Below are 24,767 nucleotides of genomic sequence, written 5' to 3'. Positions count from 1 at the left end.
ACTCTGAAAACAACAGCTAGACCAGCAGGCTATGGATGGAGTGACTCTGAAAACAACAGCTAGACCAGCAGGCTATGGATGGAGTGACTCTGAAAACAACAGCTAGACCAGCAGGCTATGGATGGAGTGACTCTGAAAACAACAGCTAGACCAGCAGGCTATGGATGGAGTGACTGAAAACAACAGCTAGACCAGCAGGCTATGGATGGAGTGACTGAAAACAACAGCTAGACCAGCAGGCTATGGATGGAGTGACTCTGAAAACAACAGCTAGACCAGCAGGCTATGGATGGAGTGACTCTGAAAACAACAGCTAGACCAGCAGGCTATGGATGGAGTGACTCTGAAAACAACAGCTAGACCAGCAGGCTATGGATGGAGTGACTTGAAAACAACAGCTAGACCAGCAGGCTATGGATGGAGTGACTGAAAACAACAGCTAGACCAGCAGGCTATGGATGGAGTGACTCTGAAAACAACAGCTAGACCAGCAGGCTATGGATGGAGTGACTCTGAAAACAACAGCTAGACCAGCAGGCTATGGATGGAGTGACTCTGAAAACAACAGCTAGACCAGCAGGCTATGGATGGAGTGACTCTGAAAACAACAGCTAGACCAGCAGGCTATGGATGGAGTGACTCTGAAAACAACAGCTAGACCACCAGGCTATGGATGGAGTGACTCTGAAAACAACAGCTAGACCAGCAGGCTATGGATGGAGTGACTCTGAAAACAACAGCTAGACCACCAGGCTATGGATGGAGTGACTCTGAAAACAACAGCTAGACCAGCAGGCTATGGATGGAGTGACTCTGAAAACAACAGCTAGACCAGCAGGCTATGGATGGAGTGACTTGAAAACAACAGCTAGACCAGCAGGCTATGGATGGAGTGACTCTGAAAACAACAGCTAGACCAGCAGGCTATGGATGGAGTGACTGAAAACAACAGCTAGACCAGCAGGCTATGGATGGAGTGACTCTGAAAACAACAGCTAGACCAGCAGGCTATGGATGGAGTGACTCTGAAAACAACAGCTAGACCAGCAGGCTATGGATGGAGTGACTCTGAAAACAACAGCTAGACCAGCAGGCTATGGATGGAGTGACTCTGAAAACAACAGCTAGACCAGCAGGCTATGGATGGAGTGACTGAAAACAACAGCTAGACCAGCAGGCTATGGATGGAGTGACTCTGAAAACAACAGCTAGACCAGCAGGCTATGGATGGAGTGACTCTGAAAACAACAGCTAGACCAGCAGGCTATGGATGGAGTGACTCTGAAAACAACAGCTAGACCAGCAGGCTATGGATGGAGTGACTCTGAAAACAACAGCTAGACCAGCAGGCTATGGATGGAGTGACTCTGAAAACAACAGCTAGACCAGCAGGCTATGGATGGAGTGACTCTGAAAACAACAGCTAGACCAGCAGGCTATGGATGGAGTGACTGAAAACAACAGCTAGACCAGCAGGCTATGGATGGAGTGACTCTGAAAACAACAGCTAGACCAGCAGGCTATGGATGGAGTGACTCTGAAAACAACAGCTAGACCAGCAGGCTATGGATGGAGTGACTCTGAAAACAACAGCTAGACCAGCAGGCTATGGATGGAGTGACTCTGAAAACAACAGCTAGACCAGCAGGCTATGGATGGAGTGACTGAAAACAACAGCTAGACCAGCAGGCTATGGATGGAGTGACTGAAAACAACAGCTAGACCAGCAGGCTATGGATGGAGTGACTCTGAAAACAACAGCTAGACCAGCAGGCTATGGATGGAGTGACTCTGAAAACAACAGCTAGACCAGCAGGCTATGGATGGAGTGACTCTGAAAACAACAGCTAGACCAGCAGGCTATGGATGGAGTGACTGAAAACAACAGCTAGACCAGCAGGCTATGGATGGAGTGACTGAAAACAACAGCTAGACCAGCAGGCTATGGATGGAGTGACTCTGAAAACAACAGCTAGACCAGCAGGCTATGGATGGAGTGACTCTGAAAACAACAGCTAGACCAGCAGGCTATGGATGGAGTGACTCTGAAAACAACAGCTAGACCAGCAGGCTATGGATGGAGTGACTCTGAAAACAACAGCTTGACCAGCAGGCTATGGATGGAGTGACTGAAAACAACAGCTAGACCAGCAGGCTATGGATGGAGTGACTCTGAAAACAACAGCTAGACCAGCAGGCTATGGATGGAGTGACTGAAAACAACAGCTAGACCAGCAGGCTATGGATGGAGTGACTCTGAAAACAACAGCTAGACCACCAGGCTATGGATGGAGTGACTCTGAAAACAACAGCTAGACCACCAGGCTATGGATGGAGTGACTCTGAAAACAACAGCTAGACCACCAGGCTATGGATGGAGTGACTCTGAAAACAACAGCTAGACCACCAGGCTATGGATGGAGTGACTCTGAAAACAACAGCTAGACCAGCAGGCTATGGATGGAGTGACTCTGAAAACAACAGCTAGACCAGCAGGCTATGGATGGAGTGACTCTGAAAACAACAGCTAGACCAGCAGGCTATGGATGGAGTGACTCTGAAAACAACAGCTAGACCAGCAGGCTATGGATGGAGTGACTCTGAAAACAACAGCTAGACCAGCAGGCTATGGATGAAGTGACTCTGAAAACAACAGCTAGACCAGCAGGCTATGGATGGAGTGACTCTGAAAACAACAGCTAGACCAGCAGGCTATGGATGGAGTGACTGAAAACAACAGCTAGACCAGCAGGCTATGGATGGAGTGACTCTGAAAACAACAGCTAGACCAGCAGGCTATGGATGGAGTGACTGAAAACAACAGCTAGACCAGCAGGCTATGGATGGAGTGACTGAAAACAACAGCTAGACCAGCAGGCTATGGATGGAGTGACTCTGAAAACAACAGCTAGACCAGCAGGCTATGGATGGAGTGACTCTGAAAACAACAGCTAGACCAGCAGGCTATGGATGGAGTGACTGAAAACAACAGCTAGACCAGCAGGCTATGGATGGAGTGACTCTGAAAACAACAGCTAGACCAGCAGGCTATGGATGGAGTGACTATGAAAACAACAGCTAGACCAGCAGGCTATGGATGGAGTGACTGAAAACAACAGCTAGACCAGCAGGCTATGGATGGAGTGACTGAAAACAACAGCTAGACCAGCAGGCTATGGATGGAGTGACTCTGAAAACAATAGCTAGACCAGCAGGCTATGGATGGAGTGACTGAAAACAACAGCTAGACCAGCAGGCTATGGATGGAGTGACTCTGAAAACAACAGCTAGACCAGCAGGCTATGGATGGAGTGACTGAAAACAACAGCTAGACCAGCAGGCTATGGATGGAGTGACTCTGAAAACAACAGCTAGACCACCAGGCTATGGATGGAGTGACTCTGAAAACAACAGCTAGACCAGCAGGCTATGGATGGAGTGACTCTGAAAACAACAGCTAGACCAGCAGGCTATGGATGGAGTGACTGAAAACAACAGCTAGACCAGCAGGCTATGGATGGAGTGACTCTGAAAACAACAGCTAGACCAGCAGGCTATGGATGGAGTGACTCTGAAAACAACAGCTAGACCAGCAGGCTATGGATGGAGTGACTCTGAAAACAACAGCTAGACCAGCAGGCTATGGATGGAGTGACTCTGAAAACAACAGCTAGACCAGCAGGCTATGGATGGAGTGACTGAAAACAACAACTAGACCAGCAGGCTATGGATGGAGTGACTCTGAAAACAACAGCTAGACCAGCAGGCTATGGATGGAGTGACTCTGAAAACAACAGCTAGACCAGCAGGCTATGGATGGAGTGACTCTGAAAACAACAGCTAGACCAGCAGGCTATGGATGGAGTGACTCTGAAAACAACAGCTAGACCAGCAGGCTATGGATGGAGTGACTGAAAACAACAGCTAGACCAGCAGGCTATGGATGGAGTGACTGAAAACAATAGCTAGACCAGCAGGCTATGGATGGAGTGACTCTGAAAACAACAGCTAGACCAGCAGGCTATGGATGGAGTGACTCTGAAAACAACAGCTAGACCAGCAGGCTATGGAGTTGTTACGTGACACGTGACTTCCGTCTCGCTTCCGCATTGTCTCCGTGCTGCTCTGCTGTTTGTTGCTACTTGGCTACCTAACAAACTATTCACGTTTTACTTTTAATAAACGTTTAATCAATCTCTGTGTTCAACAAATTTACCAACTTTTTAGTTTTGTCCTCACTCATCTTTTTTCGTTAAACTTTTTCACCCCGGACGTTTATCCCGAGACAGAAGAGTCAGAAGAGTCTTTTTCCTGTGCGTTTTAGCTGCCAACTTTACGTTATTTTCCTTTTTTCCATCGCAACTTTTTTCCCTTATTCAACTTTTTCACTCCGGACGCTTTATCTGGACATGGTTCATCAACATCTTCAACAGCCGAAGCTAAGTAGTAACATTAACATGATGTCTTCTAATTGCAGTCGCTGTACTCATAATATACAGGAGAATTCTCGCCTTACGGCGAGAATAGCTGTGCTACAAGCCCAGCTTCAGACGCAATCGTTAGGCAAGGGTAATATCAGTGTAGGAAAGGAAGAAACAGCGTCTGTGCCACCAGTAAGTACAGACAGTAATGTTAGTATAAATCCCCCCGCACAGTCCCCGCAGCCGGACAACTTTCTCATGGCTTCTGGAGGGGAAATACTGTTGGAATGCTCAACCGGTGTCGCTCATTCAGCCGACAGAAACCTTCAACCGGTTTTCCCCATTATGTAGCGAGTCGGAGTCTGAGTCTGAGTCTTCTCTAGTCTCTACTCCTCCCGTTACGGGGTCTGAGACTCCGAAGGCTCCCACCATTAGCTCTGACAAATTGAAAACCCTAGTCATCGGCGACTCCATTACCCGCAGTATTAGACTTAAAACGAATCACCCAGCGATCATACACTGTTTACCAGGGGGCAGGGCTACCGACGTTAAGGCTAATCTAAAGATGGTGCTGGCTAAAGCTAAAACTGGCGAGTGTAGAGAGTATAGAGATATTGTTATCCACGTCGGCACCAACGATGTTAGGATGAAACAGTCAGAGGTCACCAAGTGCAACATAGCTTCAGCGTGTAAATCAGCTAGAAAGATGTGTCGGCATCGAGTAATTGTCTCTGGCCCCCCTCCCAGTTAGGGGAAGTGATGAGCTCTACAGCAGAGTCTCAGCACTCAATCGCTGGTTGAAAACTGTTTTCTGCCCCTCCCAAAAGATAACATTTGTGGATAATTGGCCCTCTTTCTGGGACTCACCCACAAACAGGATCAAGCCTGACCTGCTGAGGAGTGACGGACTCCATCCTAACTGGAGGGGTGCTCTCCTCTTATCTACCAACATAGATAGGGCTCTAACTCCTCTAGCCCCACAGTGAAATAGGGTGCAGGCCAGGCAGCAGGCTGTTAGCCAACCTGCCAGCTTAGTGGAGTCTGCCAATAGCATAGTCAGTGTAGTCAGCTCAGCCATACCCATTGAGACTGTGTCTGTGCCTCGACCTAGGTTGGGCAAAACTAAACATGGTGGTGTTCACCCTAGCAATCTTATTAGGATAAAGACCTCCTCCATTCCTGCCATTATTGAAAGAGATCGTGATACCTCACATCTCAAAATAGGGTTACTTAATGTTAGATCCCTCACTTCAAAGGCAGTCATAGTCAATGAACTCATCACTGATCATAATCTTGATGTGATTGGCCTGACTGAAACATGGCTTAAGCCTGATGAATTTGCTGTGTTAAATGAGGCCTCACCTCCTGGTTACACTAGTGACCATATTCCCGTGCATCCCGCAAAGGCGGAGGTGTTGCTAACATTTACGATAGCAAATTTCAATTTACAAAAAAAAAAATGACGTTTTCATCTTTCGAGCTTCTAGTCATGAAATCTATGCAGCCTACTCAATCACTTTTTATAGCTACTGTTTACAGGCCTCCTGGGCCATATACAGCGTTCCTCTCTGAGTTTCCTGAATTCCTATCAGACCTTGTAGTCATAGCAGATCATATTCTAATTTTTGGTGATTTTAATATTCACATGGAGAAGTCCACAGACCCACTCCAAAAGTCTTTCGGAGCCATTATCGACTCAGTGGGTTTTGTCCAACATGTCTCTGGACCTACTCACTGCCACAGTCATACTCTGGACCTAGTTTTGTCCCATGGAATAAATGTTGTAGATCTTAATGTTTTTCCACAAAATCCTGGACTATCGGACCACCATTTTATTACGTTTGCAATCGCAACAAATAATCTGCTCAGACCCCAACCAAGGAGCATCAAAAGTCGTGCTATAAATTCTCAGACAACACAAAAATTCATTGATGCCCTTCCAGACTCCTTCTGCCTACCCAAGGACGTCAGAGGACAAAAATCAGTTAACCACTTAACTGAGGAACTCAATTTAACCTTGCGCAATACCCTAGATGCAGTTGCACCCCTAAAAACGAAAAACATTTGTCATAAGAAACTAGCTCCCTGGTATACAGAAAATACCCGAGCTTTGAAGCAAGCTTCCAGGAAATTGGAACGAAATGGCGCCACACCAAACTGGAAGTCTTCCGACTAGCTTGGAAAGACAGTACCGTGCAGTACCGAAGAGCCCTCACTGCTGCTCGATCATCCTACTTTTCCAAATTAATCGAGGAAAATAAGAACAATCCAAAATTTCTTTTTTGATACTGTTGCAAAGCTAACTAAAAAGCAGCATTCCCCAAGAGAGGATGGTTTTCACTTCAGCAGTGATAAATTCATGAACTTCTTTGAGGAAAAGATCATGACCATTAGAAAGCAAATTACGGACTCCTCTTTGAATCTGCGTATTCCTCCAGGGCTTAGCTGTCCTGGATCTGCACAGCTCTGCGAGGGCCTGGGATCGGGAGAGACACTTAAGTGTTTTAGTACTATATCTCTTGACACAATGATGAAAATAATCATGGCCTCTAAACCTTCAAGCTGCATACTGGATCCTATTCCTACTAAACTGCTGAAGGAGCTGCTTCCTGTGCTTGGCCCTCCTATGTTGAACATAATAAACAGCTCTCTATCCACCGGATGTGTACCAAACTCACTAAAAGTGGCAGTGATAAAGCCTCTCTTGAAAAAGCCAAACCTTGACCCGGAAAATATAAAAAACTATCGGCCTATATCGAATCTTCCATTCCTCTCAAAAATTTTAGAAAAAGCTGTTGCGCAGCAACTCACTGCCTTTCTGAAGACAAACAATGTATACGAAATGCTTCAGTCTGGTTTTAGACCCCATCATAGCACTGAGACTGCACTTGTGAAGGTGGTAAATGACCTTTTAATGGCGTCAGACCGAGGCTCTGCATCTGTCCTCGTGCTACTAGACCTTAGTGCTGCCTTTGACACCATCGATCACCACATTCTTTTGGAGAGACTGGAAACCCAAATTGGTCTACACGGACAAGTTCTGGCCTGGTTTAGATCCTACCTGTCGGAAAGATATCAGTTTGTCTCTGTGAATGGTCTGTCCTCCGACAAATCAACTGTACATTTCGGTGTTCCTCAAGGTTCCGTTTTAGGACCACTATTGTTTTCACTATATATTTTACCTCTTGGGGATGTTATTCGAAAACATAATGTTAACTTTCACTGCTATGCGGATGACACACAGCTGTACATTTCAATGAAGCATGGTGAAGCCCCAAAATTGCCCTCGCTAGAAGCCTGTGTTTCAGACATAAGGAAGTGGATGGCTGAAAACTTTTTACTTTTAAACTCGGACAAAACAGAGATGCTTGTACTAGGTCCCAAGAAACAAAGAGATCTTCTGTTAAATCTGACAATTCATCTTGATGGTTGTAAAGTCGTCTCAAATAAAACTGTGAAGGACCTAGGCGTTACTCTTGACCCTGATCTCTCTTTTGACGAACATATCAAGACTGTTTCAAGGACAGCTTTTTTTCCATCTACGTAACATTGCAAAAATCAGAAATTTTCTGTCCAAAAATGATGCAGAAAAATTAATCCATGCATTTGTTACTTCTAGATTAGACTACTGCAATGCTCTATTTTCCGGCTACCCGGATAAAGCACTAAATAAACTTCAGTTAGTGCTAAATACGGCTGCTAGAATCCTGACTAGAACCAAGAAATTTGATCATATTACTCCAGTGCTAGCTTCCCTACACTGGCTTCCTGTTAAGGCAAGGGCTGATTTCAAGGTTTTACTGTTAACCTATAAAGCGTTACATGGGCTTGCTCCTACCTATCTTTCCGAGTTGGTCCTGCCGTACATACCAATACGTACGCTACGGTCACAAGACGCAGGCCTCCTAATTGTCCCTAGAATTTCTAAGCAAACAGCGGGAGGCAGGGCTTTCTCCTATAGATCTCCATTTTTATGGAACAGTCTGCCTACCCATGTGAGAGACGCAGACTCGGTCTCAACCTTTAAGTCTTTACTGAAGACTTATCTCTTCAGTAGGTCATATGATTGAGTGTAGTCTGGCCCAGGAGTGTGAAGGTGAACGGAAAGGCTGGAGCAACGAACAGCCCTTGCTGTCTCTGCCGGGCCGGTTCCCCTCTCCACTGGGGTTCTCTGCCTCTAACCCTGTTGCAGGGGCTGAGTCACTGGCTTGCTGGTGCTCTTTCATGCCGTCCCTGGGAGGGGTGCGTCACTTGAGTGGGTTGAGTTACTGACGTGATCTTCCTGTCTGGGTTGGCGCCCCCCTTGGTTTGTGCTGTGGTGGAGACCTCTGTGGGCTATACTCGGCCTTGTCTCAGGATTGTAAGTTGGTGGTTGGGGATATCCCTCTAGTGGTGCGGGGGCTGTGCTTTGGCGGAGTGGGTGGGGTTATATCCTTCCTGTTTGGCCCTGTCCGGGGTTTCTTCGGATGGGGCCACAGTGTCTCCGGACCGCTCCTGTCTCAGCCTCCAGTATTTATGCTGCAGTAGTTTATGTGTCGGGGGCTGGGGTTAGTTGGTTATACCTGGAGTACTTCTCCTGTCTTATCCAGTGTCCTGTGTGAATTTAAGTATGCTCTCTCTAATTCTCTCGTTCTCTCTTTCTCTCTGAGAACCTGAGCCCTAGGACCATACGTCAGGACTACCGGGCATGATGACACCTTGCTGTCCCCAGTCCGCCTGGCCTTGCTGCTATTCCAGTTTAAACTGTTCTGCCTGCGGTTATGGAACCCCTACCTGTCCCAGACCTGCTGTTTTAAACTCTAATGATCGGCTATGAAAAGCCAACTGAGATTTATTCCTGATTATTATTTGACCATGCTTGTCACTTATGAACATTTTTGAACATCTTGGCATGGTTCTGTTATAACCTCCACCCGGCACAGCCAGAAGAGGACTGGCCACCCCTCATAGCCTGGTTCCTCTCTAGGTTTCTTCCTAGGTTTTGCCTTTCTAGGGAGTTTTTCCTAGCCACCGTGCTTCTACACCTGCATTACTAGCTGTTTGGGGTTTTAGGCTGGGTTTCTGTACAGCACTTCGAGATATTAGCTGATGTAAGAAGGGCTATATAAAATAAAATTGATTGATTGATTGATGGATGGAGTGACTCTGAAAACAACAGCTAGACCAGCAGGCTATGGATGGAGTGACTGAAAACAACAGCTAGACCAGCAGGCTATGGATGGAGTGACTGAAAACAACAGCTAGACCAGCAGGCTATGGATGGAGTGACTCTGAAAACAACAGCTAGACCAGCAGGCTATGGATGGAGTGACTCTGAAAACAACAGCTAGACCAGCAGGCTATGGATGGAGTGACTCTGAAAACAACAGCTAGACCAGCAGGCTATGGATGGAGTGACTCTGAAAACAACAGCTAGACCAGCAGGCTATGGATGGAGTGACTGAAAACAACAGCTAGACCAGCAGGCTATGGATGGAGTGACTCTGAAAACAACAGCTAGACCAGCAGGCTATGGATGGAGTGACTCTGAAAACAACAGCTAGACCAGCAGGATATGGATGGAGTGACTGAAAACAACAGCTAGACCAGCAGGCTATGGATGGAGTGACTGAAAACAACAGCTAGACCAGCAGGCTATGGATGGAGTGACTCTGAAAACAACAGCTAGACCAGCAGGCTATGGATGGAGTGACTCTGAAAACAACAGCTAGACCAGCAGGCTATGGATGGAGTGACTGAAAACAACAGCTAGACCAGCAGGCTATGGATGGAGTGACTCTGAAAACAACAGCTAGACCAGCAGGCTATGGATGGAGTGACTCTGAAAACAACAGCTAGACCAGCAGGCTATGGATGGAGTGACTCTGAAAACAACAGCTAGACCAGCAGGCTATGGATGGAGTGACTCTGAAAACAACAGCTAGACCAGCAGGCTATGGATGGAGTGACTGAAAACAACAGCTAGACCAGCAGGCTATGGATGGAGTGACTGAAAACAACAGCTAGACCAGCAGGCTATGGATGGAGTGACTCTGAAAACAACAGCTAGACCAGCAGGCTATGGATGGAGTGACTGAAAACAACAGCTAGACCAGCAGGCTATGGATGGAGTGACTCTGAAAACAACAGCTAGACCAGCAGGCTATGGATGGAGTGACTGAAAACAACAGCTAGACCAGCAGGCTATGGATGGAGTGACTCTGAAAACAACAGCTAGACCAGCAGGCTATGGATGGAGTGACTCTGAAAACAACAGCTAGACCAGCAGGCTATGGATGGAGTGACTCTGAAAACAACAGCTAGACCAGCAGGCTATGGATGGAGTGACTCTGAAAACAACAGCTAGACCAGCAGGCTATGGATGGAGTGACTCTGAAAACAACAGCTAGACCAGCAGGCTATGGATGGAGTGACTGAAAACAACAGCTAGACCAGCAGGCTATGGATGGAGTGACTCTGAAAACAACAGCTAGACCAGCAGGCTATGGATGGAGTGACTCTGAAAACAACAGCTAGACCAGCAGGCTATGGATGGAGTGACTCTGAAAACAACAGCTAGACCAGCAGGCTATGGATGGAGTGACTGAAAACAACAGCTAGACCAGCAGGCTATGGATGGAGTGACTCTGAAAACAACAGCTAGACCAGCAGGCTATGGATGGAGTGACTCTGAAAACAACAGCTAGACCAGCAGGCTATGGATGGAGTGACTTGAAAACAACAGCTAGACCAGCAGGCTATGGATGGAGTGACTTGAAAACAACAGCTAGACCAGCAGGCTATGGATGGAGTGACTCTGAAAACAACAGCTAGACCAGCAGGCTATGGATGGAGTGACTGAAAACAACAGCTAGACCAGCAGGCTATGGATGGAGTGACTCTGAAAACAACAGCTAGACCAGCAGGCTATGGATGGAGTGACTGAAAACAACAGCTAGACCAGCAGGCTATGGATGGAGTGACTCTGAAAACAACAGCTAGACCAGCAGGCTATGGATGGAGTGACTCTGAAAACAACAGCTAGACCAGCAGGCTATGGATGGAGTGACTCTGAAAACAACAGCTAGACCAGCAGGCTATGGATGGAGTGACTCTGAAAACAACAGCTAGACCAGCAGGCTATGGATGGAGTGACTCTGAAAACAACAGCTAGACCAGCAGGCTATGGATGGAGTGACTGAAAACAACAGCTAGACCAGCAGGCTATGGATGGAGTGACTCTGAAAACAACAGCTAGACCAGCAGGCTATGGATGGAGTGACTCTGAAAACAACAGCTAGACCAGCAGGCTATGGATGGAGTGACTCTGAAAACAACAGCTAGACCAGCAGGCTATGGATGGAGTGACTGAAAACAACAGCTAGACCAGCAGGCTATGGATGGAGTGACTCTGAAAACAACAGCTAGACCAGCAGGCTATGGATGGAGTGACTCTGAAAACAACAGCTAGACCAGCAGGCTATGGATGGAGTGACTCTGAAAACAACAGCTAGACCAGCAGGCTATGGATGGAGTGACTGAAAACAACAGCTAGACCAGCAGGCTATGGATGGAGTGACTCTGAAAACAACAGCTAGACCAGCAGGCTATGGATGGAGTGACTCTGAAAACAACAGCTAGACCAGCAGGCTATGGATGGAGTGACTCTGAAAACAACAGCTAGACCAGCAGGCTATGGATGGAGTGACTGAAAACAACAGCTAGACCAGCAGGCTATGGATGGAGTGACTCTGAAAACAACAGCTAGACCAGCAGGCTATGGATGGAGTGACTGAAAACAACAGCTAGACCAGCAGGCTATGGATGGAGTGACTCTGAAAACAACAGCTAGACCAGCAGGCTATGGATGGAGTGACTTGAAAACAACAGCTAGACCAGCAGGCTATGGATGGAGTGACTCTGAAAACAACAGCTAGACCAGCAGGCTATGGATGGAGTGACTGAAAACAACAGCTAGACCAGCAGGCTATGGATGGAGTGACTCTGAAAACAACAGCTAGACCAGCAGGCTATGGATGGAGTGACTCTGAAAACAACAGCTAGACCAGCAGGCTATGGATGGAGTGACTCTGAAAACAACAGCTAGACCAGCAGGCTATGGATGGAGTGACTCTGAAAACAACAGCTAGACCAGCAGGCTATGGATGGAGTGACTCTGAAAACAACAGCTAGACCAGCAGGCTATGGATGGAGTGACTGAAAACAACAGCTAGACCAGCAGGCTATGGATGGAGTGACTCTGAAAACAACAGCTAGACCAGCAGGCTATGGATGGAGTGACTCTGAAAACAACAGCTAGACCAGCAGGCTATGGATGGAGTGACTCTGAAAACAACAGCTAGACCAGCAGGCTATGGATGGAGTGACTGAAAACAACAGCTAGACCAGCAGGCTATGGATGGAGTGACTCTGAAAACAACAGCTAGACCAGCAGGCTATGGATGGAGTGACTCTGAAAACAACAGCTAGACCAGCAGGCTATGGATGGAGTGACTCTGAAAACAACAGCTAGACCAGCAGGCTATGGATGGAGTGACTGAAAACAACAGCTAGACCAGCAGGCTATGGATGGAGTGACTCTGAAAACAACAGCTAGACCAGCAGGCTATGGATGGAGTGACTCTGAAAACAACAGCTAGACCAGCAGGCTATGGATGGAGTGACTCTGAAAACAACAGCTAGACCAGCAGGCTATGGATGGAGTGACTGAAAACAACAGCTAGACCAGCAGGCTATGGATGGAGTGACTCTGAAAACAACAGCTAGACCAGCAGGCTATGGATGGAGTGACTGAAAACAACAGCTAGACCAGCAGGCTATGGATGGAGTGACTGAAAACAACAGCTAGACCACCAGGCTATGGATGGAGTGACTGAAAACAACAGCTAGACCAGCAGGCTATGGATGGAGTGACTCTGAAAACAACAGCTAGACCAGCAGGCTATGGATGGAGTGACTGAAAACAACAGCTAGACCAGCAGGCTATGGATGGAGTGACTCTGAAAACAACAGCTAGACCAGCAGGCTATGGATGGAGTGACTGAAAACAACAGCTAGACCAGCAGGCTATGGATGGAGTGACTCTGAAAACAACAGCTAGACCAGCAGGCTATGGATGGAGTGACTCTGAAAACAACAGCTAGACCAGCAGGCTATGGATGGAGTGACTCTGAAAACAACAGCTAGACCAGCAGGCTATGGATGGAGTGACTGAAAACAACAGCTAGACCAGCAGGCTATGGATGGAGTGGACTCTGAAAACAACAGCTAGACCAGCAGGCTATGGATGGAGTGACTCTGAAAACAACAGCTAGACCAGCAGGCTATGGATGGAGTGACTCTGAAAACAACAGCTAGACCACCAGGCTATGGATGGAGTGACTCTGAAAACAACAGCTAGACCAGCAGGCTATGGATGGAGTGACTGAAAACAACAGCTAGACCAGCAGGCTATGGATGGAGTGACTCTGAAAACAACAGCTAGACCAGCAGGCTATGGATGGAGTGACTGAAAACAACAGCTAGACCACCAGGCTATGGATGGAGTGACTGAAAACAACAGCTAGACCAGCAGGCTATGGATGGAGTGACTCTGAAAACAACAGCTAGACCAGCAGGCTATGGATGGAGTGACTGAAAACAACAGCTAGACCAGCAGGCTATGGATGGAGTGACTGAAAACGAACAGGCGCTAATTCTCATCATGTCTCATATAAACACACAAGTGTTCATTCTCTGCATTCCCAAATGGCACCCTATTCCCTATATAGTGCACTACTTTAGAGCCCAATGGGACTGGTCAAAAGTAGTGCACTACATTGGGAATAGGGTCATGTCTCGTATAGACACACCAGTGTTTGTGTTTCAGCTGAGAGCGATGTGTCTGGGGTTTGTCATCAGCTCTCATGTCTAATGAGTGACTGGACACTTCGCTCAGCAACAGGACAGGGTTTTCTGCTCTGCTAAACCTTCCTTTGACACTGAGCATAGTCAGAAACACACATATAAGTCCATGTATTTAGTGTTTGTTGAATAATGAACCACATTGGCCACATCGATTCTACATTGGTGTCGACGAAGATGGCGGCCTCGCGACTAGCTCTTAGGCAACTGCAGTATTTTGTTTTTTTATGTATTATTTTTTACATTATTAGCTCAGAAAGTGTTTTGCATCATTACATACAGCCGGGAAAAACTATTGCATATCAGAGCGGCAGTAACTCACCAGCATTACGACCAGGAATACGACTTTCCCGAAGCAGATCCTTTGTTTGCTGAACTGATTCCAGCAGCTGACCCAAAACATCGCCGGCGGAGGAGAGGCACTCGGAGCAGCCTGCTGGTCCGACTTAGGAGGCGCGCACACCACCCACCGCTTCCAAGTATTCTACTCGCTAATGTTCAGTCTTTGGTTAACAAAGTCAACGAACTACGGGCAAGGATTTCTTTCCAGAGAGACATCAAGGCCTGTAACATCCTCTGTTTCACTGAAACATGGCTCTCTTGGGATATTCTGTTGGAATCGGTCCAGCCAGATGGGTTCTCAGTTCATCGCGCAGACAGGAATAAATATCTCTCCGGAAGCAGAAGGGCGGAGGTGTGTGTTTCATGATTAACGACTCGTGGTGTAATTGTAGTAACATACAGGAACTCGAGTCCTTCTGTTCACCCGACCTAGAATACCTCACAATCAAGCTGCTCTCCCAAGACAATTTTATTTGGTTATAGTCACGGCCATGTATATCCCCCCTCAAGCCGATACCACGACGGCCCTCAAAGAACTTCACTGGACTTTATGCAAACTGGAAACCACATATCCTGAGGCTGCATTTATTGTAGCCGGGGATTTTAACAAAGCAAATTTGAGGACTAGGCTGCCGAAGTTCTATCAACATATCGACTGTTGTACTCGCGCTGCTAAAATCCTCTACCATTGCTATTCAAACTTCCGGGATGGTTATAAGGCCCTGCCCCGCCCTCCATTCAGCAAATCTGACCACAACTCCATTTTGCTTCTCCCTTCCTATAGGCAGAAACTCAAACAGGAAGTACCCGTGCTAAGGACTATTCAACGCTGGTCTGACCAATCGGAATCCACGCTTCAAGATTGTTTTGATCACGCGGACTGGGATATGTTCCGGGTAGCTTCCAAAAATAATTTAGACATATACAATGAACCTCAGGAGACTGAAGAAATGTGGCTTATCACCTAAAACCCTCACAAACTTTTACAGATGCACAATTGAGAGCATCCTGTAGGGCTGTATCACCGCCTGGTACGGAAACTGCACTGCCCGCAACCACAGGGCTCTCCAGAGAGTGGTGCGGTCTGCCAAACGCATTACCGGGGGCAAACTACCTGCCCTCCAGGACACCTACAGCACCCGATGTCACAGTTAGGCCAAAAAGATCATCAAGGACATCAACCACCCGAGCCACGGCCTGTTCACCCCGCTATCATCCAGAAGGCGAGGTCAGTACAGGTGCATCAAAGCTGGGACCGAGAGAATGAAAAACAGCTTCCATCTCAAGGCCATCAGACTGTTAAATAGCCATCACTAGCACATTAGAGGCTGCTGCTGCCTATTGAAATCACTGGCCACTTTAAGAAATGGAACACTAGTCACTTTAATAATGTTTCCATATCTTGCACTACTCATCTCATATGTATATACTGTATTCTATAATATTCTACTGTATCTTAGTCCATGCCGCTCTGTCATTGCTTGTCCATATATGTATATATTCTTAAATTCCATTCCTTACTAGTTTTGTGTGTATTGGGTATATGTTGTGTAATTGTTAGATATACTGCACTGTCGGAGCTAGAAGCACAATCATTTCGCTACACCCGCTATAAACATCTGCTAAACACGTGTATGTGACAAATAATAATTTGATTTGATTTGATTTGACATCATAATGAGGTCCTGACTCAGGCAGGAGAACATTACATCATGCTGAACCAGGGTGCATCACTGGGATCATAGTTCACTTCTCCAGATCAGGTCAAAGGCTAGCTGATGTTTAGACTGTACAGGAGGGAAGTCACAGAACTAATATACACCTAATATTGAGAAAGGATTATCTTTCCCATAGTCCATTGTGTTCGGCCAACAATAAGCCTGTAATCATTTCATATGAAACGGATCATGGACTAGACTTCATCCTGTTAGTTAACACGTCATTACTTCTAGAACCACGCAGTAGGCTTTACTTCTAGAACCAAGCAGTAGGCTTTACTTCTAGAACCAAGCAGTAGGCATTACTTCTAGAACCAAGCAGTAGGCTTTACTTCTAGAACCAAGCAGTAGGCATTACTTCTAGAACCAAGCAGTAGGCTTTACTTCTAGAACCAAGCAGTAGGCATTACTTCTAGAACCAAGCAGTAGGAATTACTTCTAGAACCAAGCAGTAGGCTTTACTTCTAGAACCAAGCAGTAGGATTTACTTCTAGAACCAAGCAGTAGGCTTTACTTCTAGAACCAAGCAGTAGGCTTACTTCTAGAACCAAGCAGTAGGCATTACTTCTAGAACCAAGCAGTATGCTTCACTTCTAGAACCAAGCAGTAGGCTTTACTTCTAGAACCAAGCAGTAGGAATTACTTCTAGAACCAAGCAGTAGGCATTACTTCTAGAACCAAGCAGTAGGCTTTACTTCTAGAACCAAGCAGTAGGGTTTACTTCTAGAACCAAGCAGTAGGCTTTACTTCTAGAACCAAGCAGTAGGCTTACTTCTAGAACCAAGCAGTAGGCATTACTTCTAGAACCAAGCAGTAGGCTTCACTTCTAGAACCAAGCAGTAGGCTTTACTTCTAGAACCAAGCAGTAGGAATTACTTCTAGAACCAAGCAGTAGGCATTACTTCTAGAACCAAGCAGTAGGCATTACTTCTAGAACCAAGCAGTAGGAATTACTTCTAGAACCAAGCAGTAGGCTTTACTTCTAGAACCAAGCAGTAGGCATTACTTCTAGAACCAAGCAGTAGGCTTTACTTCTAGAACCAAGCAGTAGGCTTTACTTCTAGAACCAAGCAGTAGGCTTTACTTCTAGAACCAAGCAGTAGGCATTACTTCTAGAACCAAGCAGTAGGGTTTACTTCTAGAACCAAGCAGTAGGCTTTACTTCTAGAACCAAGCAGTAGGCTTCACTTCTAGAACCAAGCAGTAGGCTTTACTTCTAGAACCAAGCAGTAGGAATTACTTCTAGAACCAAGCAGTAGGCATTACTTCTAGAACCAAGCAGTAGGCATTACTTCTAGAACCAAGCAGTAGGAATTACTTCTAGAACCAAGCAGTAGGCTTTACTTCTAGAACCAAGCAGTAGGCATTACTTCTAGAACCAAGCAGTAGGCTTTACTTCTAGAACCAAGCAGTAGGCTTTACTTCTAGAACCAAGCAGTAGGCTTTACTTCTAGAACCAAGCAGTAGGCATTACTTCTAGAACCAAGCAGTAGGGTTTACTTCTAGAACCAAGCAGTAGGCTTTACTTCTAGAACCAAGCAGTAGGCTTACTTCTAGAACCAAGCAGTAGGCATTACTTCTAGAACCAAGCAGTAGGCTTCACTTCTAGAACCAAGCAGTAGGCTTTACTTCTAGAACCAAGCAGTAGGAATTACTTCTAGAACCAAGCAGTAGGCATTACTTCTAGAACCAAGCAGTAGGCATTACTTCTAGAACCAAGCAGTAGGAATTACTTCTAGAACCAAGCAGTAGGCTTTACTTCTAGAACCAAGCAGTAGGCATTACTTCTAGAACCAAGCAGTAGGCTTTACTTCTAGAACCAAGCAGTAGGCTTTACTTCTAGAACCAAGCAGTAGGCTTTACTTCTAGAACCAAGCAGTAGGCATTACTTCTAGAACCAAGCAGTAGGCTTTACTTCTAGAACCAAGCAGTAGGCATTACTTCTAGAACCAAGCAGTAGGAATTACTTCTAGAACCAAGCAGTAGGCATTACTTCTAGAACCAAGCAGTAGGCATTACTTCTAGAACCAAGCAGTAGGAATTACTTCTAGAACCAAGCAGTAGGCTTTACTTCTAGAACCAAGCAGTAGGCATTACTTCTAGAACCAAGCAGTAGGCTTTACTTCTAGAACCAAGCAGTAGGCTTTACTTCTAGAACCAAGCAGTAGGCTTTACTTCTAGAACCAAGCAGTAGGCATTACTTCTAGAACCAAGCAGTAGGGTTTACTTCTAGAACCAAGCAGTAGGCATTAAGAGCTGCTGTTCCTGTGTTGGTCTGGGCTTGTAGTGTAGAGAATTGTTACGTCCCTATTCCCTGTATAGTGCACTACTTTTATCCAGATCCCTCTGGCTCCTAGTCAAGAGTAGTGCACTACATAGGGAATAGGGGATCATTTGGGATGCAGCAAACCAACACAGCCCAGGATACCTAGTTCTGCAAACACATGAAGCTGAACAGAGTTCTACCTCTTCTCCTCCTGCTCCTTCCGTCCCCTGGCTCCCTTTTCCCCTAGCAGGATGAGCGACTTGCCCCCCTGGCGTGCATTGGGGGGAAGGAATCTGGGATTGCGCAGGAACTTGTGTCTCTGCTGTAGTTTTTGAAGGCCAGCCCTCTCCTCTGCTCTGCTCTTCGCACTCAGCTCATCCATCCACTTCGGCTTCCTGACCCGGCACCACTTCTGGAATACAGCAGAGGAGAGGTCACATCAGTGGTGACCTGAGACTCGTCCATACCCAAATCTTAACCCACACCTTCACAGTATTCAAAACAAGCCATCAGCCAACACCAGCTGTGTGTGTCCTACCTGGTTAGGTCTGCTGTGGGGGGTGCAGGTGTCTGAGCTACAGGTCAGGGTGAGGGATGTCTCTGACTCCTCCAGCAAGCTCTGGGCTGTCCTCTCTGGGGGAGGGATCACTGTGTAGCCATCGTCCTGGGGAAGGTCACATATGTGTCTGTTGTAGGACACCGTTGGCTTGGCAAAGCCTGGGGGAGACATAGCTGGGAGAACAGACAGAGTTAATACACACTTACACTGAAGGGTCAAGTGTTTTCCAAGCACTTTAAAATGGATGATTTGTTCCTAATCATGTCCATTCCAAAGGGTGTTTAAAGGGTTAATAATAAAGAGATCGTGGAGGAGCATATTACTGTACCCCTGGGGGCTTTGAAGAGCATATTACTGTACCCCTGGGGGCTTTGAGGAGCATATTACTGTACCCCTGGGGGCTTTGAGGAGCATATTACTGTACCCCTGGGGGCTTTGATGAGCATATTACTGTACCCCTGGGGGCTTTGAGGAGCATATTACTGTACCCCTGGGGGCTTTGAGGAGCATATTACTGTACCCCTGGGGGCTTTGAGGAGCATATTACTGTACCCCTGGGGGCTTTGAGGAGCATATTACTGTACCCCTGGGGGCTTTGAGGAGCATATTACTGTACCCCTGGGGGCTTTGAGGAGCATATTACTGTACCCCTGGGGGCTTTGAGGGGCGGGGCATATTACTGTACCCCTGGGGGCTTTGAGGAGCATATTACTGTACCCCTGGGGGCTTTGAGGAGCATATTACTGTACCCCTGGGGGCTTTGAGGGGCATATTACTGTACCCTGGGGGCTTTGAGGAGCATATTACTGTACCCCTGGGGGCTTTGAGGAGCATATTACTGTACCCCTGGGGGCTTTGAGGAGCATATTACTGTACCCCTGGGGGCTTTGAGGAGTATATTACTGTACCCCTGGGGGCTTTGAGGGGCGGGGCATATTACTGTACCCCTGGGGGCTTTGAGGGGCGGGGCATATTACTGTACCTCTGGGGGCTTTGAGGGGCGGGGTCAGTCCTGTGATGTAGTCTTCTGGACAGATCAGGTTGTTCCTCTTCAGAAGGCCGTTGTCAACACACCACATGAAGGTCCATCTGACTGAAGAAACAAACACACACTTCTTTTAGGTGGCAAGGCTTATTGCAGTGATCTCTTCACAAGGCTTATTGCAGTGATCTCTTCACAAGGCTTATTGCAGTGATCTCTTCACAAAGCACAAGGCTTATTGCATGATCTCTTCACAAGGCTTATTGCAGTGATCTCTTCACAAGGCTTATTGCAGTGATCTCTTCACAAAGCACAAGGCTTATTGCAGTGATCTCTTCACAAGGCTTATTGCAGTGATCTCTTCACAAAGCACAAGGCTTATTGCAGTGATCTCTTCACAAGGCTTATTGCAGTGATCTCTTCACAAGGCTTATTGCAGTGATCTCTTCACAAAGCACAAGGCTTATTGCAGTGATCTCTTCACAAGGCTTATTGCAGTGATCTCTTCACAAGGCTTATTGCAGTGATCTCTTCACAAAGCACAAGGCTTATTGCAGTGATCTCTTCACAAGGCACAAGGCTTAATGCAGTGATCTCTTCACAAGGCACAAGGCTTATTGCAGTGATCTCTTCACAAAGCACAAGGCTTATTGCAGTGATCTCTTCACAAAGCACAAGGCTTATTGCAGTGATGTCTTCACAAAGCACAAGGCTTATTGCAGTGATCTCTTCACAAAGCACAAGGCTTATTGCAGTGATCTCTTCACAAGGCTTATTGCAGTGATCTCTTCACAAGGCTTATTGCAGTGATGTCTTCACAAAGCACAAGGCTTATTGCAGTGATCACTTCACAAAGCACAAGGCAGTGATCTTTTCACAAAGCACAAGGCTTATTGCAGTGATCTCTTCACAAAGCACAAGGCTTATTGCAGTAATCTCTTCACAAATCACAAGGCTTATTGCAGTGATCTCTTCGCAAAGCACAAGGCTTATTGCAGTGATCTCTTCACAAGGCACAAGGCTTAATGCAGTGATCTCTTCACAAGGCACAAGGCTTATTGCAGTGATCTCTTCACAAAGCACAAGGCTTATTGCAGTGATCTCTTCACAAAGCACAAGGCTTATTGCAGTGATGTCTTCACAAAGCACAAGGCTTATTGCAGTGATGTCTTCACAAAGCACAAGGCTTATTGCAGTGATCGCTTCACAAAGCACAAGGCTTATTGCAGTGATCGCTTCACAAAGCACAAGGCTTATTGCAGTGATGTCTTCACAAGGCAAAAGGCTTATTGCAGTGATCTCTTCACAAAGCACAAGGCTTATTGCAGTGATGTCTTCACAAAGCACAAGGCTTATTGCAGTGATGTCTTCACAAAGCACAAGGCTTATTGCAGTGATGTCTTCACAAAGCACAAGGCTTATTGCAGTGATCTCTTCACAAAGCACAAGGCTTATTGCAGTGATCTCTTCACAAGGCTTATTGCAGTGATCTCTTCACAAGGCTTATTGCAGTGATGTCTTCACAAAGCACAAGGCTTATTGCAGTGATCACTTCACAAAGCACAAGGCAGTGATCTTTTCACAAAGCACAAGGCTTATTGCAGTGATGTCTTCACAAAGCACAAGGCTTATTGCAGTGATCACTTCACAAAGCACAAGGCAGTGATCTTTTCACAAAGCACAAGGCTTATTGCAGTGATCTCTTCACAAATCACAAGGCTTATTGCAGTGATCTCTTCGCAAAGCACAAGGCTTATTGCAGTGATCTCTTCACAAAGCACAAGGCTTATTGCAGTAATCTCTTCACAAATCACAAGGCTTATTGCAGTGATCTCTTCGCAAAGCACAAGGCTTATTGCAGTGATCTCTTCGCAAAGCACAAGGCACATTGCAGTGATATCTTCACAAGGCTTTTTGCAGTGATCTCTTCACAAGGTGTCCCACTCTACAGTTTGTAATACCTAGCTCCTAGAGGCTAGTGATCCAGCAGCATTAAAGAGTGATCCAGACCAGAATACCTGGAGGCAGACCCAGCTGTTGGTAGGCCTCTCCCACCTCCTCCACCACCTTGGTGTGGGCCCTGCTCTCTGTGGCCGTGGCCTGGACCCGAGCCTGAATGATGTGGTTCTCCAACATGTCAGCATCACGCATCCGACGGCTGTACTCTGAATGGACCTGGAGGCTCAAGCAGTGACAAGTTATGTAGGAAAACACACACACAGGGACCTTAATTAACATGTTCATTGGTTGCACTGATGTTCTGGAGGCAGCTCTGCAGAGTGGTCACTACCTGGCAAAGCCACAAAGTCATCCAATCTGATTAACCACACAGCTAACCCTACTGTCTAACCATAACATTCAATTAAGACCAAAAAGCACATTTTTGTTTTCATGAATTTTTACAATATAGCCCATTTAGATTTTGCAGCTTCCCCATCTAGTGGAAATCACTCAGTTCTGCCTCCAGGACAAGAATCATCCCAATAAACGTCAACCTGTGCTCCAAACAGTATTTAGGAGCACCAGAAAAATTGATTAGGCCTATGAATCCCACCTTTCAAGCACATCACCTGGAATAGGCCATCATAGTGGGCCAGCTACCAGGCTGTTGACCATCTAGGTAACATGGCTGGACAAGGTTGGTTGTTATCAAACAAATAATAGCGGCCCGCAACATGGTTTATGAAATTATTAAATTTGACCTGTGAATCCACAAAGTTTATTAAAATTATATTTGATATAAAAGCCTCCTTCATTTTCTATCTGTAAATGTCACTGATGAAGGTCAACACACACACACAAACATACTCACAGACACACACACACAGTTTGCACAAGGCAGTGAGGGCACATAGCTAGCTAGCTATGTTTTGTAGTTGTTGAATGGGTAGCTACCTGTTGAAGATCCTCCACATATTTGTCATGGTAGTTGTTGCTTCCCCTTCTTGTCTTGGTGAGAATGGCAACTGTGTCTTTCCCAATAATCTCTGTTGTGTAGAGATCCTTGAAGATGCTTGCCAATAAATGTGAAATGTCCTATTGGAAAATGTAGCGTAGCATCAGGCGTAGGCCTATAACGTTAGTCAATGACTCTTCTTGAATGAAACACACTGACATTGCCACATAGTTAGGCCAACTAATTAGCCAGCTGGATGGGAGACCAGATGCTGCTGGAAGTGGTGTTGGAGGGCCAGTAGGAGGCACTATTTCCTCTGGTCAAAAAAAAATATTCAAATGCCCCAGGGCAGTGATTGAGGACATTGCCCTGTGTAGGGTGCCATCTTTTGGATGGGATGTTAAACAGGTGTCTTGACTCTCTGTGGTCACTAAAGAGTCCCATGGCACTTATCGTAAGAGTAGGGTGTTAACCCTGGTGTCCTGGCTAAATTCCCAATCTGACCCTCATACCATCATGGCCACCTAATCATCCCCAACTTCCAATTGGCTCATTCCTCTCCCCTGTAACTATTCCCCAGTTTGTTGCTGTAAATTAAAATGTGTTCTCAGTCAACTTACCTGGTAAAATAAGGGTAAAAAAAAGCCTAGCTACTGTAAGTATAAAAAAGGCGTGATAAAATCGTTAGTTAGCGCTAACCTGTGTTTTTTCTGATGCAGGTCGATGACGGTTCATGGACGGGTCAAACCCTGTTTGGGGTCTTGGCTCAGATTCCTCAAGCATGGTTGCAGTCTGTCTGGCCGAACAGTTGGGTGGTATAGTAGCCTAATTAAGTCAACGACAAAACACACATGATTAATCTATAATTCATACGTAAATATTTGACTGTGTGGTTGACAAACCTGGCAAGGTGAGAAAGTAGCACCTTCCTCCTCTGTTTCAGACGCCAGCTCTATGTGTACAAGGAGTAACCATAGAAACGGTCCGGGTTTCTTAAAGGGGCCAGAGCCTTTTAAACCAGGTGTTGTTCTGAAAATGTTTCTCTGTTTACCCAGAAATCCTTCATTGTTTAGCCACAAGGAAGTCAATACTACATTTATAAATGTGCACTAAAATCTTTACTCTATCAAATACTATTGCTGTCATATTTTCTCCTGTCGAAAATGACAATTGTTATGCCAAATTAGTCAGTGCTACTGATGATCAGGCAATCTATTTGCTTGATTAAAAGTGCTGGAATTCTGCAGAAATCAACTATTATACAATCAAGACACGCTTGAGAACATGCCATCAGCTGCTTTTGTGGTTTCCAACATGATCCAGCATGCCTGCTATTCTGCAAAGGTTCTGGCAGTCTCACCTACTCCAACTCTAGCTGGCAACAGCGGCCTCTTGCTTTACAACATGACAGCAAAGACAGTACAGTATGAAGATAGGCATAAACGGTTTCTCCAATCCACCTCGTTATCAAACGATTTTAAAACATGGAAGTCAAACGCGGAAACTATGTATACAACTTCCAATGCGCTCTCGCTTTATCATAATTCATATGCGCGCCACTAGAAATCACTGCATTAGTTTGTTTCTGACAAAATACACCACATTACTGGCCTGCTAATGTACCTGGACCTATAGGCTAAACTGCAGCGGAATAAAAACATAACTGATCCAAATAGTTTC

At 46.1% G+C, this 24,767-nt stretch overlaps 1 protein-coding gene across 2 annotated transcripts in view; it reads right to left on the bottom strand.

The window, feature by feature from the left end:
- dlec1 (DLEC1 cilia and flagella associated protein) overlaps window positions 1-24,031 on the bottom strand; it is a 164,291-nt gene extending 140,260 nt beyond the window's left edge. For both annotated transcript variants that reach the window (XM_045210427.1, XM_045210428.1), the window contains exons 1-7: window positions 23,990-24,031; window positions 23,787-23,912; window positions 23,087-23,227; window positions 22,210-22,366; window positions 20,192-20,302; window positions 19,189-19,382; window positions 18,851-19,062 (exon numbers count right to left, since the gene is read on the bottom strand). In XM_045210427.1, the coding sequence (XP_045066362.1) occupies window positions 18,851-19,062; window positions 19,189-19,382; window positions 20,192-20,302; window positions 22,210-22,366; window positions 23,087-23,227; window positions 23,787-23,870 (899 nt within the window). In that variant the 5' untranslated portion in view covers window positions 23,871-23,912; window positions 23,990-24,031. The remainder of the gene's footprint in view (window positions 1-18,850; window positions 19,063-19,188; window positions 19,383-20,191; window positions 20,303-22,209; window positions 22,367-23,086; window positions 23,228-23,786; window positions 23,913-23,989) is intronic.
- Between the last annotated feature and the right edge of the window lie 736 nt (window positions 24,032-24,767).

Source organism: Coregonus clupeaformis, chromosome 34 (genome assembly GCF_020615455.1).
Source record: "Coregonus clupeaformis isolate EN_2021a chromosome 34, ASM2061545v1, whole genome shotgun sequence".
NCBI classification, from domain to species: Eukaryota; Metazoa; Chordata; class Actinopteri; order Salmoniformes; family Salmonidae; genus Coregonus; species Coregonus clupeaformis.
Note: the sequence above shows the minus strand (reverse complement) of the source record. Positions and strands in the feature narration are given on the sequence as shown.